Raw genomic sequence first — 15455 nt, forward strand, 5'->3', positions numbered from 1 at the left:
CTGGCGACGGCCTAAGGAGGCCTTTCTTTTTCACCCTAACCACTCCCACTCCCCCCCCCACCCGCGCCACTCTTCTTCCTGCTCCTGCTGCTGCTGCATTGGGCTGGGACATAAAAAGCTTTTAGCTGAAAGGCAGCAGTGTGAGCGGGACGCCATTGCTGAAATGCAAAGAGCGGGGGGAGGGGAAGAATGATGCCAGACTGCTTTTTGTTTCTCTGATGACCGGGCAGCCCAGAATCCGCTTCCTTTTAAAAGCTTTTGTCGGATCATCTCGTTCCCTGCAGGGGTGTGACTCTCAAATCGGGGTCCACCAAATAATCACCTTGTGTCATTTTCACAAAGTGTATACATTTGGGGGCACCCCAATAAAACTAAAGCAATTACTCCTTCCTTATTTTTAGGCCAATTAAAAGATTCTAGACGATTGTGACATCACATAAATCTGATTTAGCTGCGCAGATTAAATAGATTTTTAGATTAGAGCGTACATTGGTATTGTTGATATTTACCTTTTTAAATGTGTCAAATCCACAGACCAATTCATAAGGCAGTATGCAAAAATAAGGCCAAGAAAAATGACAATTGATGGCATATCTTTTGAACAAAAAAGGGTGATCCAATTGCAACTGGCTAACTTCTCTTTCTTTTCTTTTTCAGGGTTTAAAGCGGAAGTAATCCAGACTGTTAATCCAAGGAATAGACTAATCTACAGATCAACCAGTCGGGCGCAACTCAGGTCGTAAGTAATTCACTGTTAGTTTTGTTTGGGAACATTTGTGTGTTTGGATGCTAAAGTAAAAATGAATTAGGCATTTAACTTTTTAAATGCTTTTATTACTTACTTTATTACTACTACTGGAAAACGTTTTTATTTCAGTATTCTATTATGAATTTACTTTAATTAAAAAAATATTTTGATACAATTAAAAAAAAAACAAATCAATTAAAGCTTTGATTTTTTTTTGTAAATTCAAATGTGTATTTAATATCTTAAATGTAAAAAAAAGTAGTTTATCAAAAATAGACGTTTTTGGAAGGAAGTTCTGGTCTACAATAACACAAACGGAGGGAAAAAAAACAAACTTTAATGCAAATTTGCGCACACATAGAACATACATACAAGGTGCATACATCCATACATAAAATATAAATGCTTTTAACAGTTACATATACAATTTTATATTAAAAATGACAATTAAAATGAAAAAGAATGCATAAATAACTGAGACATGTCTAAATGTACCTCAAATAACGTAAATAAATAAATAAATATTAAGTCATTGCAAAATCCAAATACAAACACGTCAGCTGTTAGTTTATACAGTAATGTCAAAAGTAACAAATGAACAAAATGAAATGTCGTTGTCAAAAAGTAACTCTAGAGGTCAGCAAACGTCCATGCTCAATTGAAGTGGCCAGAGTGGCACTTCAATTTTTGACAGAAGTCTCACAGTTTGAAGTAATTGAACACTGACTGATGTGTACTGGATGTGCACAGTGGTATCAAAACGCCATTTTGCAGGTCATGCATGTTGTTGTTTTTTCTGTCGCTGTTTCTTTAAGACAGGGGTGGGGGGGGGGGGAACCTCAGAGCACCATTGTGAATTCATGGGAAAATGAAAAATGTTACATAACTAACATGAGAAACGAGAACAATTTTTACAAATTGAAGTAGACTCGAGTTTGTTCAAAGCAAATTGTTTTAAATGGCTTTTGTTTTGACGCTTACATGAAATCAGCATTTTACAGACTGAAACGTTAAAAGAACTCAAAATGACAGCATTACTAGGTGCTATTAGGTTTCCATGTAAAGTGTTTGGAAAAATGCAAAGACACCATTGATAAAAAAAAGACCCAAAAATAACGGTGGTGGGGGGGGGAATCAGAAAAAAAGATCAAATGTTTTGAAAACCTACAAGTATCGCATTCGAAGATATCTTTTTTTTTTTTAGAGCTTGTTTACATGGGATGGATGGATTACAGACATTTTTGTTTTGTTGACTACTTTACATGACATCATCCTTTTTGGAGCCTAAATACAAGCAGTTACCAGTTTCCATGGAGACGTGTACCATGAATCAAACATTCAGAGCACTGTTTTTGAGGCCAACGTTTAACGCTTGACGAACTGGTGAAAAAGGTCATCTTGTTGATTTTACATGACATCAGCATTTTTAAGACCGACTCTAACTTTAAGTCAATCAGCCAAAACGACTGTATGAACGTCAGACTTTTTTTTTTAAATGTTCAACGCTATGTGCGAGTACGCCAAAGTATGAGCGTTTTGGGGCTTTCTTGAACAGCTCCTCTGAGGTTTGAAAGGCGGGCGGGCCAGATGAAAAGCTAGGTCACCCCCACCCATGCTTGAAGGTAAAAATCCAGACCTCACCCATAAATGACAGATGAATCCCTTTTAACGATTGGCTCAATCTCTGGGAAGACATTCGTCCTCGGTGATGCCCTGAGCCTTCAGCTCCTCCAGAACGTTGTCCAGGTGTCCCGGGTCGGGGTAGCCGTGGCCTGTCAGGTTGGAGCCAAACTCTGTCTTGTGGTGCACCTCGTTCCAGATGACCGTGTCCGACTCGCCGGTGGTGCTGGACGTACCCACCGAGAATATGAGGCGGCGGTCCCATGCCACCAGGAGCAGCCTCAGAACCTGAACAAGTAAGATTTCCTCAAAATGTGCGCCCTCCAGTGGCATCTGAAAAATCGGCCTCAAGGCTACAGGCCTCCCTCAACCCCCCCCCCCCTCGGCCTTCGTCTAGGAATTCTTAACAATACCTTTCGGCCTTTGTCGCTGTCCGGGAGGTAGCAGTGTCTGGGGAAGCCGCGGGCGGTGAAGGGTTTGCCGGGGTTTGGGTGCTCCAGGTCCTAAAGAGCAACACGTTCATGACCTCAAGCGAGGCAAAAAATGTACGGGATGACGCCCACGACGACACCGTGACGGCAGCGCTACCTGAATGCCGGGAGGAATGTTGTAAATGATGCGGATGGTTTTGCAGTCGGGATGTCCGGGGAGCGAGTGGGGGATGACGTGGTACTCCATCTTGCCCGGAGGCTGGTTCCCGGTTTTGACGCCGTATATGGTTTTGCACGTGGGGCACTGCAGGCTGCCGTCCTTGTTGCCGTTGTTGTACATGGCCACCAGGCACTGCAGGTGGTACTGGTGGCCGCACTGCGCCAGGCGACCCACCGACTCTGCGCGGGAGATGCCGCCCACGCCGGGGCCTTTGTAGCCCGATGGGCCCGATAGGACTTCCATGCAAATGGTGCAGTCCTGCACGGTTGCAAACACACTTCCGTGACTTGCTTTGCTTTTTTTGCGTTTTCAAACTCCCAAGTTTTTTAGTGACTAATAAATAAATTACCTCTTCAGGCGGATTTCGGACTTTCTGAAGGTATCTCTTAACCACCTCCTCGGGGGTCCTACCTATGACAAGAAAATGGAACGTGAGACGATTCGATGCGCTTCCTGAATGTGTTTTTTTTTTTTTCTCTCTGTTAATTTTCAGACCTTTGCGGGCCTGCTTCTTGGTGGTTTTGCGACAGCAGTGGCCCAGACCCGGTACGGGTTTGATGTCACTCTTGCTGACAGGCGGTGGGTGAAGCACCAGCTTGGGAGGACGGGTCAGGCAGACGGGAAGACCCGCCGCACTCATGAGGATGCCGGTAATCCCTAAAAAGAGAACACGCAAAACAGTTTGAAAATGTTCATAATCACAACACCAATTAAACTTTAACTACCATTCACATCCCTAAATTAAATCCCTATTTATGAGAAAAACTCCAAATATTAGGATAACCAATTCTTTTGAAATATTAGAAAAAAAGAAAAAAACCTCAGATACAGAAGATTTCTAAAGACTGACTGCATAATTGGTCCAATGTTTATCATGGTGCTCACCGGCTAGGGCAGGGTGAACAGGGCTGGAACCGTTCAGGTTCTTGACGGGAACCGTCGGCACCCTGCAACACAAAGTAGACATCCATTGATAGGTGACAGGTCACCCTTAAGGCGCTACAATCCCATCAGTCTGTTGTGCGCGCAGCTGGCCACAACATATGTCAAGTTCAATTCCACGTCAGCAGGTCAAGAAGCTTTTGCACTGTCATGAATGTGAGCGGTTTAGATGAGTAAACCACTTTGACAGTTTAAAAAAAAATAATACAAAATTGCTATATTGCGTCATGAGTACAATATTGAGAGAACTGGAAGCCATTGTTGATCTGAGCTATGGCTACGTGGTTTGTTGCCATTTCATTTTACTCGTGAACTAGCATAGCGGTGCTTTCAAAGATTTGTGTCGGGATGTTAAAGCTGACGTGCATCCGAAATCCAAGTAGTCAAACTAATAGCAAAACATTACACTGGTCAACAGCACATTTTAATAAGAAATGATTTTGTGTTTCCCTTAAGGCATTTTTAATGCTCATTTCAAAATTGTCTCCTTTTAATCCAAACATGTTTTTGAGATTTTATTTTTTTCAAATTTGACCGATAAAAAATATGCATTTTATCAAAGGTATGGCGTTACAGAAAAAAAAATCCACCTGTTGCTGAACCTAACACTTCATTAATAAATTCTAATATGCATGTATTACATCTTATATTATTGTTATAATATTATTACGATTATGAAAACATGTTTGAGAAAAAAAATGATGGCAGAAAATTTTGCATCTTTGATTAAAAAAAAAGAAATCTGTACAAAATGTTGACCTGTGCTATTTTACAACCTTAATGATTAAAAATAAACTAAACAGTCCGTTCGATACTTACGGCCGTCCACTTTTGATCACAGTCATCTCCGAGAATATTTGGATAATCCAGATGGCGGGACAATAAAATGCTCCTGCTCCGACGGTTGAGCTGAACGGCAACGTGATTTGTGGCACCTCACCTCGCTCTTTTATAGCGCTAATCCGCCTTTTCCCATCTGCTGACTTAACTCGAGTAGTAGGCCATTCAGTCGTCACATTACGGATTACCCCTGAGGCCATAAGGAAGCTAATTTCTCCATCATGGGGCTCCCATCTTTCCTTCAGCAAACCTTCACCCAATTTGGCTAATCCAAAATTGTATTGTGGTATTTTAGATTTTGTGGAAGCCGAAATATTTTTCCCCCTCAAGAATAGTACTTTTTTATTTCAAGATTTTATTTGATTGAATTAATATAATTGTATTTATTCTCATTGTTGGACTCCCCTTTTTATACTAATATATTCATATTTGGATGATAGTATATTTGATTCTGTGGAAGAGGAAACAAAACCATTGGTAATTTTTCCACTCTGTTGGTTACCTGAGCTCAGTAATACAAACCGCTCGCAGTTTTCTGTAATTCTTGTCCTTGAAAATCCTCTCAGGGTACAGATAAATATCAAACATCAGGTTTTTGCACGATCTGTTCTGGTCAACGTGATTATACTTCCGGCGGCTATATTGGTTTGTTTACCAACAAGTAGGCAGAACCATGTCCGCAAGTCACGTTTTTTGGATTGCGGCTAATCTCCCGGCATTAGGCCAGCTTCCATCTGGGACTAGGAAACCTTTGCACATGAGCAACTCTTACATGAAGTGAGAAAATATATATATGTAGATATGGAGACAGCTTGTGACTATCCTAGCCCTAGCTTTTCCTTACATTCTCACAGGCAATAACAAAATGTCAAAATCATTTTGTTGAAAAAAAAAAAAAACCCCAACAACAACACATTTGGACTATTTCTTAAATTCCTTAAATCCCACAAAAACACAGTCCCAAATGTCCAGTACTAGTAAAATGGCCACTACATGCACTGTTGTGTCTTGGTCCGTTATAACACTGTAAAGTGATATAAAAAAATAGGGGTTAAAATAGCACATACATTCACACATGTATCCTCCACCACGTAATCCCGCTAACTAACAAATCAAGTGACCAAAATCTTGGAAGGTAATCTCAACACCGCTTGCCCTTGGCGCTCTTGCCCGAGATAATCAGTTAGCAACAGGTGGTACTCTCTCTGGATTTTGATTTTCTGACGTGGGGTGCCAGCAGGCTCACCCATCTGCCGGAAGGACTCTCACCTGAAAACGTGACCATCATCCAATGTCCTGACTAATATGCAAGTGTGTCAAAAGCGTGTCGACTCACCCTGAGGCGATGAGAGCGCGGGACTGAGCCATGGCGAGACGCTGCAGCGCCGGTCGGCTCAGCCCCGCCAGGCTGGACCGCGGCGGCAGAGTTGTAGTCAGCGGGCCCAGCACACGGGCAGAAGGTGAGGGCGCACCGGCCGAGGCGAGAGGCGGGCCCGGAGCTGGCGCCGCAGGAATGGAACAGGGCGGCGAGGTGGAAGGGTGAGGCTGGGTGGACAGTGAGGGCGGCGGCGGTGGGGGGAGCGATGGGGGCGGCGGGCGGCCGGAGTTCAGTGACAGGGCGGCGGTGGCCGAGCTGAGAAGGGAGAGCGAGTGTGCGAAGCCGCCGCTCGTACCCGTACTCGCCATTGCGAGACCGCCGCCCGTCGCCCCGACTACGGACGTCCTATGAGGGGAGAACGACCGTGAGATGGAGGGCAGTCGTGGCAGGGTGAGTGACCAGGCCCCTCCAGGGATCAGATGACTGCTAAGTTTGGGACTAGGCGGTTTAGTCTGAGGTGGTCTCCGACCCAGAGTTTGAGCGTTGGACACAGTGCCCACCTTGACACTGAGCAGCAGCATGCACTGCTGGCAGGCGCAGGGTGCTCCCAAAGAGGTGATAGCTGAAGCGGGGAGCGCCCCGCTGGGGTACGCGCTACCATTGCCTCCCCCCGCACCGCCCATCCTGATTCCCGCACCCCCTGCGGTAATGTCCGCAAATCCTCCGGGGTGTGGAGCGGATGCGGGTGCCCACGCGTGCTGGGATTTGGGCAGGGGGCCTGACACCAAGGGGTACGCCAAATCGGCGCGTCGCTGAATGCGACGGCAGCGCCGCGTCTGCCCGTTGATTTGGGTCATACTCCCAAAGTCGATAAGGTAGCAGAAACCCAGCGGTGACAGGTCCAGCCAGGGCTGCTGGCGGTCCCGCGCCGCCTGGATGGCGATGCCCACCTCCGTGTCATACGGTGTCCAACTCCCCACGTCGTTCTCCCACTCCCAAAGCCATCCCTGGCCGGGCGCTGAGGTGGGCTCGTAGAAGCCACGCCGGACCGCTCGAAGGGTGCCTGTGGGATTGGCAAAGATGGCCGCATCAATAATCAAAGTAGAGATGTGCCATGCCACATTTCAACATCAATGATAGAAAAAAAAAAAAGCCAGGTTGAATTTCCACCTGCTATCTATGTCACTCCCATTTAAATGTGGGATGGCAAATGCCTTTTTGATGCAGTATGTAACAGGTCACTCGGTCTATATATGAGTCGAAAAAATATACGGCACGCCATTCGTATTGCACTGTGCTACCTTCGAAGGTGGAAATTGTGAGGCTTGATTTCTTCCTTCTACCATTCAGCGTCGCTGCCGTTTAACACAGAAAAGCGCCGGCTTTTTAGTGAAAGCGGCTTTTATACTAGAGCCTATCCCTGTTGACATCGGGTGAAAGGCAAGACTACACCCTGAACTGGTCGCTAGCAAATACTCCCCCTGAGTCAACTTGTTGCATTGATGCATTTTGACGCTCTTAATTATTTCTTGGGCGTGTTAGCTTTTGTATGTGCACCGCGTCCCATTACTTTCGGACAAGTTGCACAATGCACGAGTGCAAAAAAAAAAACAAGACGTCATTTTTGCGCCAGGAGAAAGAAAGATGCCACCGGAACGGGCCGCTCACCCACCCGTGTCCTGGCGGAATTGGTGCATGGACTGCAGGTCGATGATGTAGGGCGAGAGGCGAGAGTCCACCTGGCCGAGGACCACGCTAGCGCAGCGCGGGTCGCTCCGGATGACCGCCTCGATGTGGTGACATACCGCCGGGCTGTAGGGCCGCCAGCGGCCGTGCTCATTCAGCCATTCCCATACGACCGCGGCGGACGCGAGTAACATCCTACTCGGTGTCGTCCCGACACATCAACGACGACGACAGCAGCAGCAGCAGCATCGCGACAGCACGCCAACGTCCATCTTGTAGTGTTGACGTTTTGTGTGTCCGCGTTATTTGCAACATAATCGGACACAGATGCAAATCGTACCTGCCGTGTTAGTAGTTCCGGGTGTGCAGCAGCAACTGGTCGACCCCCCCTCTTCCCCCCAATCGACACCTACCAGGCCGTAAAAAAAGAATAAATCACTGAAGTCATAATAACAATAATAATGACGTTGATAAATCAAAAACAAATAACCATATCAGTGAAATTAAATCCAAAATAAATTTGACAGCTCAGTCTACTGACAGCCAATGAAAATGGAGATAAGCCTCCCGCTTACCAGTCATAAAACGGCCCAATGAGGCGTATAGTTATTTCTGTAATTCTTTGCAATTAATTTCATTATGTTCAAACCGATTTCAAAACTATGACATAAAATGTGGAGATGCCGGGGATTGAACCCGGGACCTCATACATGCGAAGCATGCGCTCTACCACTGAGCTACATCCCCACCGTACGTGTCACTCGACAGAACTAGCATCTTATTCATCGTATACTGCGAGTGCACGAAAAACGTTACAGTATCGGTTTGCCGCTGTATAATTATAGATTAATGTCATAACGTGAGTTCTGCCATGAGACACAATGATCTTTTTATCATAAGTACAGCAGCTATCGGTCAAATTGGAGCTTTAGTGGTGTTTATTTATTATTCAAGTGACAAAGAATCCGGCCATTCATCAGGACCATTGTCACTCTTGAGACATTACATTATTTCTAAAGTCATTGAGGACCTTTGGATAAAAACCTAGCCCAAGTTTGAAGGAGGAGTGTCTATTTCATTTATCTGTAGTTTGGCAATTAATAGAGCAGAGACCACTATTTGAGGAAATGCAATATTTCTAAGGTCAATCGAGTCTTATGGAGAAACTATCATTTGCTAAAACCCGTGTCAGGAAATACAATTTTTTCAAGGAATTTCTGGATTCTCTTGGAGAAACCTTAGATGACTGACGCTCATGGAAACATGCGAAGGAAGCGTGTATTTGACATGTGGCGTTTATTGACAATTGAACGGAAAACTAGCATCTCTGAGACTCTTGTGTTGTCTGCTAGTCATCCTGCTCAGACCACATGACACGCTTGGAGAACTGATTTAAATTGATAATCACATCAGTCCCCCTCGATTCCTCTTGTGTCTCACTCTCTCTCCTTGCCTGTGGCTTGTCATCTTCACCTTCACTATTCTGGCTCCCACCACTCGATGCACTACAATACTCTGCCTTTTGTCTGGGCGCCTCCTGAAAATCGTGCATTTCTTCTCCATCTTCGTCAGAACTACCACGGGGCCATAATTGGACTCCCAGGTGGTTCTCCAGGACAGTTGCCAACGTTCTGGCACGATCCCGAAGACCCCCTTCTCCATAGACAACACGCTGTAAAGTGTATTGTCCGTTGGTCTCCCTGTTCAACTTCTTGTAGAGGACGATGAGGAGTAGAAACAGGATGACGAAGATGAAAAAAAGCAAGATGATAGTCGCGGTAGAGTCAGCCATACCTGAAGCAAAGATGGAGGGACAATGGTCGCTGGGTTTCTTAAAAACATGTAGCACCTTATCGTCGAGACACATAAAAAAATAAGATAGTTTTTGGCCTCGTTATAAATCGCAATTATAAGCCACATTACTGTTCCAGTATCACACAATATATACATACAGAGAAAATGATAGATAGGCCCGCCTGCGTGCACAGGAAGTGGGCAGACAGCTTGCAGTTTTTTGCTGATTTCCTGAAGCAATGGCAATTGAGAAGCATCAGATAGCTTGCAGAGCATGAACTATTGTAATAGTCCAACAAATGTCTGTCAAAAAAGTGACAATACTATCATTATTGTTCGTTAAAAACACAATGTTAAAATTAAGACCACATCATAATAATGGAAAAAAAACAACTTACCCACGTTGTGAACGAGTGGTTCGTGGGGGGGGAAAAAATGTTAAGAGCAGCCCGACTCGACTCGTTTCGAGTGCAACGTGATATTGAAGCAAAGCGGAAAATGCGACCCGATTTGTAGGAGGGATGAGGTGGAGGAATAGCAAATACTGTACATATGATATAGAAAGAGGAAGACGTTTCAAAAATAGGACTTAATGATGTCATTCTGTAGTTTAGATGATCAAGAATTGTCATCTTGAATTAGATTCGATTAACTAGATACTCCAATTTAAAAAGTTTAAATCTTAAATTAAAAAATTTATGCCAGAAAATAAACCGAGTAAGAAAGTTTCTTTAACATGACAAGTACTAATTGTGTGTGATTTAAGTCCAACTATTAAGATATGTCAAATTTTACATTTGAACATTTAAATGAATTGGAAAAAACAGAATTGTACAAGTTTTAAGATGCATTTTTGAAACAATTATCAATTGAGCAAACAGTCAGAATTTTAAGACAGACTGTAAATGTTACAAGATGCCATAATATATTTTTTCACAAAATTGTTTTTCTTATGTTGTTATTCGTGTTATATTATTATTAAATTGGCCTCCCCGCCCATCCCTTGTATTTTTTAATACTATTTCAAAAATCCCAAAATCAGACCCGAGCAGTTGAATGAATACAAACAACACTTTATTCCATTTGCTACAACCACATCCCAGGTGTTGCGTTCAGTGCATTTATAAAGTTGGGAATGCTTAACAGACCGAGTAACAAATCACTCAGAATCTAAATAAAAGCAAAAAAAACAGCGATACAAGAAATCCACGTTCAACTGACACCAAGTTCTAAAATCACAAAAGTCATCAGCTAGCCTCCACAGTTGGATTTTTCTTTCGCTAAGCAAAGAGCATCAGACGATGTTTTGCGCTACATCGTAACTTTGAGGTCTTGGATCTGATCACGGTTTAGCAGCGTTCAACTACCTGATTAAATAGCCCTAGAGGTTCTTCTTCTACGGGAGGCGTCGGTTCATACGTCGCCATCTTCGATGCGAGCCAGTTGCCTCTCCAGCAACTCGATGCGCTGGCTCTGAGCTAGCACCACGGCACGCAGCGCCTTCATCTCCGACAAAAGCTCGTTCAGAATCTCGTCCTGGAAACAAACAGCAACCTCCCGTTAGCTGTGGATGTGGAATTCTTTACACGATAGTCTTTTTTTTGGAACGGTTTAACTGTTATGAGAAAAGTTGCTGCTATGGTATTTGAACAATTTAAATTTTCGTTATTTTGTGCCTTGATACGCACATGCGACGCACCTCTCGCTTAGGCCTCTCAGTGTAGCTGCTTGTCTCCCTGGTGACGGCACGTGGCTCCTCATCCTCGGGCTCCTTGGTGGCGGGGGCCGCCGCCGGTGTCGCCGCCGGTGTCGAGTCCTGTGAAGCCAACCCGGGCTTGATCCTGAACGTGTCCCGGTGCTTGGATGGCGGCGCCGCATAACCTCCGCTCAAGGACACCAGCAGGGGCGGCGCGTCCCGTCCGGCGATCCATTCGTCAGCCAGAAGCGCAGGCTCTAAACCGGCCGTGTCCGGGTAAAGGTCCCCTTGGAAGAGATCTGACTGCATGCACCACAAGAAACAAGCACAAGTGACTTGGCGTCATAGCGAAATGATCCAATTTCACTTTGGGTGGAAGGCGGTTTCCCAGTGCCCACTTGACAACCTAATCAACTTGACATCATCCGCAAGTGGAAGTCTGCTTACAGTTCCTTATAAACATAGTTTAGCGAGCTTTGATCTTCTGCATGGACTTCAGTGAGTTTATTTCTGTCTCTATAATATCAAAAGATTGGTACGGGCTTCTATAGTGCTGAATTTAAAAGGAATGAGTGGAACCATTTTATTTGTCCAGGAAGTAAGTTAGTTGTGTTCACGCCCACAATGGCGCAAACACCCCTTTTCAAACGCACCTGTCTACAAAAATATCAATAGAAAAAAATAGGGCCCATTGTGTCCTTAGTAGCATTTAGTGATCGGCGAAACCATTACCTTTCTCGGTACTGTCATTGAAATGGGTTCCACTTTCCTTTCATGCAGTTTGTAGAACCTATAACCAAAGAGAAATCGTTTTTTTGTCATCATCCCGCCGAACAAATTCAAGATTTGCAAAATTCCTACCTGGCAATTTCACACTTGTTGACGTCCACCCCTCGTTTACTGAGGAAGCCCGCCCCCCTCTGTGGCTCCTTGCTGCTGTATAGACTGAGGAAGTGGACGTAGGGGGATTCGTCGGTCACCTCAAAGTAGCGAATGGTGCAGTCTCCCTGGAAGCCAGATAACGAGCGCTCTTATGTTAACGGCGGACCGGGCAAACGGCGGCGCACGTCCTCACCTTGCCCAACAGGTACACCATGTTGGTGTCGGGGTCGTAAAAGGGGAGAAGGACGCCGTTGCTCGTGTCCATCTCCTGCACCGCCATTGGCTCAGAGAGATCTTTCTGCAACGCCGGTTGCATTCAGGAGAAAATTGACTGTTGCGAGAAAACTGTTAAATGCAAACTGGCAGTTTTGTGCTTGTACCGTATCCCATAGCGCCACTTGTCTGTCACTCATCCGGCTGAAGCCTGTGGTCAGGATCTTGCCATCGGAGAGGAACACAGCTCGCATGGGTCTGGTACCATCATGGACCTTCTCTCTGACCTGGAAGCGTACGAGGTCGTCATTTCAATTCGGAGTGGAAATCTCTCAAATGATCGTGGCGGGCTACCTTGAGGACGGTGCCCCTCCGCGGGTCGATGACGCGTAGCGCCTTGTCCTTGCACACGGTGCAGATGGCACTTCCGTTCTTGTTCCAGCTGACGCTGTAGATCAAGTCCGGGTGGGCGTCGGCTAATTGGTACAGCAGCTCCCCCGTGCCCACGTTCCACAGCACAATCACGTTGTCGCAGCCTTGGAAAGAGTGGTGTTTATTTACTCAACTAGAAAGAACCGGCTGTTTGTTACAGTTGAGTCACTCAGTCTACAAGAACGCTCACAGGGTGTTTTTTGTTACCCGCAGTTAAGAGGATGTTGAAAGCCGTCGGGTGCCAGGCTAGGATGCCCACCCTTTTACTGTGCCCCTCCAGGGTGACCACAGCGTCGGTCATGGGAGCCGTCAGGCCCCCGTCGGGGATCTGCCACACCTGCACAAATCGGAAGTGACAAAACAACATGGCAGCGGAGCAGCTCAAGACGAACCAACATGCGTTAGAATGACGGACCTTTACGGTGCAGTCCTCCGAGGCGCTCGCGATGATATTGTCGTCATGAGGAGACCATTGAATGTCCAACACTGGCGCCACGTGGCCGCACACAGTCGGACACGACTGATCGACCCGGCCGCTCTGTTTTCAGGGATAGTGTTGTCAAAGCACGAACCCTACACAAACACAAATGTCGGAAAGTGGAGAAGACGCGCGGAAACCTTGCCGATGGGGACTACCAGGAAAGCCCCTCCGCCTCCCGCTTCGATGATGACGGCCAAGAACTTGGGGTTGACGGCACTCAGCGGGCCGTCCCACGTTACCCGGGAGACTCGGACATCATCCAGGCAGTGCTCGGCTTTCCACGCCTGCGCGAACACGTGGCGGAACTTGCTCTGCCGCACCACACCTCGCCGGAAAGACATTTTGCCTGTCAAGAATTGAAGGTTCATGGTCTCACGTTTTTCTTGTTTAGTAACCAATGGTGTTTGTTTACTTAGCTGCCAAGAGGGCCAGACATCAAGAATTCATCAGCGTATGCACACTTCTTTGGGTGTGAAACTCATTTTTGTACTTAAAATGATGTGAGGGGGCCGGATCTGGCCCCCGGGCCTTAGTTTGACACCTGTGCTCTCGGGGAAATTCTGGCTAAGTCTCACAGTATCTATTGTCATATCATATTTCGTCATATAGTGACCACTGTGTTTACTTACTCAGCTGCTAAAATAACCAGATGTATATTATGGTTATTGTCGAGTCTAGCAATAATCAACCTCTAAGGGGGTGGTGACTTTGTATGGTCTCGCAGTATCTGATGCGTACTGGATTTGGTGTTATTGTAAATCCTGTTAATCTTCGTTGGAATGTATTATTATTTTCCATTGTTTGAAATGTCCACTTGTCGTGTACTGTACAATCTGAGTGGGGGTTGGGCTGGTAACTCTACACCCCCATCAAAATAACAGTACTGCTTAGTGGAAGCACAATAGATCCATATGGTGACTACTATCCTGCTATTTAAACAAGGCCCAGAGTGTGGCTTGGGCCTGTGCAACAACGCATTTGTTTCTCCTGTACTGGTGCAGGAATAACGGGGTTCTCCATTCCAATTGTCTGCTGGGCGAAAACAAGTGCGCATGCGTGTGATGAAACGGTGCTAAAAAACGAATAATGTTGCATTTTACTGCCTACCTGGCTTCTTTGCGGTGATTTAGCAAGAAACAGCGTGGCAACAAAGCGCAGACCAATAATCCAACTGTAACTTAATCCACTCCCGTGTCCCGAAGTGGCGTTCACGACCTACAAAACACGAAATTCTGGCATGCATTTTCAAAGAAATCGAGGTGCCAGTTCTTGGGATCGCCAATTACGCATGTTCGCTGACATCATCGAAAACATCGGTGGCATGTGACTGGAAAACGGTATGGCTGGAGGAGGAGGATTGATGGTGATGTTGATCCGGATACGATGCGCATCGAACAACGGGAGGCAGGGAACGCGCTCCAGTGAGGAGGTTAGCTTTAGTCACATGACTCTCTCAAGCCAATCATATTACTCCATCAGACTGAAAGTTCTTCACCTATAAAATAATTGTACGTTTCGAGCCATGACAACATTCGACACCTGTATTATTGGGTTTGAGCCTCTCCGGCACTTGCTGAGCCATGCTTTGCTATTTTTGTAAACTACATGTCCCACAATGCACCTCAATGTGTTTTACGCGATGATCACGTTCAACCACTAGAGGGGCGTAATTGTCCTTAGTTACAGAATATAATAAATAGAAATGCAAATATATTACTTATTCGTGCATGTTTCTATGATGTTACTATCTGTAGTACTCGCAATATATGTTTTTTTTATTGTTACTAACGATACGCATGGTTGACAGCACAAAATAATCATCCTAAATGACATAAAACGACCCAAGTATAGAAACACGGGCACAATCTTGACTGGTGTTTCTGTAATCACTTTATAGTTTTAGATTACATGATAAACTTATACTTAGTATCCAACGCTAGCACTTTGAATGGGAATATCTTAGTCAAAATCAGTGTAACCAACAGGTGGCTCCGTGGCGCAATGGACAGCGCATTGGACTTCTAGACTGCCATGTAGTAATTCAAAGGTTGTGGGTTCGAGTCCCACCGGAGTCGCATTTTTTCATCTTTGTTGGTTGTACGTAAAAATTGATTGCACCGACTTATTTAAGGAAAATACAAATGTCTTTGTC

The 15455-nt window shown here is 45.4% G+C and overlaps 2 protein-coding genes, 1 long non-coding RNA gene and 2 other non-coding genes across 8 annotated transcripts in view; 2 read left to right on the plus strand and 3 right to left on the minus strand.

The window, feature by feature from the left end:
• Positions 1 to 5614, plus strand: part of LOC147060221 (uncharacterized) — a 64258-nt gene extending 58644 nt beyond the window's left edge. The window contains exons 9-11 of the long non-coding RNA XR_015065479.1: positions 658 to 739; positions 2568 to 2664; positions 3513 to 5614. This is a non-coding gene — a long non-coding RNA (uncharacterized LOC147060221). The remainder of the gene's footprint in view (positions 1 to 657; positions 740 to 2567; positions 2665 to 3512) is intronic.
• On the minus strand, positions 1089 to 8181 carry dtx4a (deltex 4, E3 ubiquitin ligase a). Its single transcript, XM_085905629.1, has 8 exons — positions 7792 to 8181; positions 6138 to 7182; positions 3905 to 3966; positions 3515 to 3676; positions 3369 to 3430; positions 2957 to 3277; positions 2782 to 2871; positions 1089 to 2656 (listed from the first exon to the last, which is right to left on the minus strand). The coding sequence occupies exons 1-8, from the start codon at positions 7997 to 7999 to the stop codon at positions 2426 to 2428; spliced, it is 2181 nt and encodes a 726-aa protein (XP_085761755.1). The 5' UTR covers positions 8000 to 8181; the 3' UTR covers positions 1089 to 2425.
• Positions 8182 to 8480: 299 nt separating this feature from the next.
• trnaa-cgc (transfer RNA alanine (anticodon CGC)) lies at positions 8481 to 8552 on the minus strand. Its single transcript has one exon. It is a non-coding gene; the product is annotated as a tRNA-Ala (tRNA).
• Positions 8553 to 10672: 2120 nt separating this feature from the next.
• Positions 10673 to 14717, minus strand: coro1b (coronin, actin binding protein, 1B). 4 transcript variants are annotated; one of them, XR_015062871.1, is made up of 12 exons: positions 14411 to 14685; positions 13441 to 13649; positions 13238 to 13360; positions 13030 to 13159; positions 12745 to 12926; positions 12558 to 12677; positions 12371 to 12475; positions 12157 to 12302; positions 12028 to 12085; positions 11481 to 11598; positions 11299 to 11415; positions 10673 to 11135 (listed from the first exon to the last, which is right to left on the minus strand). XR_015062871.1 is itself a non-coding variant. In XM_085900283.1 (12 exons), the coding sequence occupies exons 3-12, from the start codon at positions 13642 to 13644 to the stop codon at positions 11013 to 11015; spliced, it is 1491 nt and encodes a 496-aa protein (XP_085756409.1). In that variant the 5' UTR covers positions 13645 to 13649; positions 14411 to 14518; positions 14590 to 14717; the 3' UTR covers positions 10673 to 11012. The 4 variants fall into 4 exon arrangements, 3 of the variants coding, with proteins under 3 accessions (XP_085756409.1, XP_085756417.1, XP_085756402.1); XM_085900283.1 differs by having other exon boundaries at positions 11299 to 11598; positions 14411 to 14518; positions 14590 to 14717; XM_085900291.1 differs by having other exon boundaries at positions 11299 to 11598; positions 14411 to 14518; positions 14604 to 14688.
• Positions 14718 to 15290: 573 nt separating this feature from the next.
• Positions 15291 to 15378, plus strand: trnar-ucu (transfer RNA arginine (anticodon UCU)). Its single transcript is given in 2 exon segments — positions 15291 to 15327; positions 15343 to 15378. It is a non-coding gene; the product is annotated as a tRNA-Arg (tRNA).
• Positions 15379 to 15455: the final 77 nt, after the last annotated feature.

Source organism: Syngnathus leptorhynchus, chromosome 2, assembly GCF_054491065.1.
Source record: "Syngnathus leptorhynchus isolate UIUO chromosome 2, UIUO_Slep, whole genome shotgun sequence".
Classification (NCBI taxonomy): Eukaryota; Metazoa; Chordata; class Actinopteri; order Syngnathiformes; family Syngnathidae; genus Syngnathus; species Syngnathus leptorhynchus.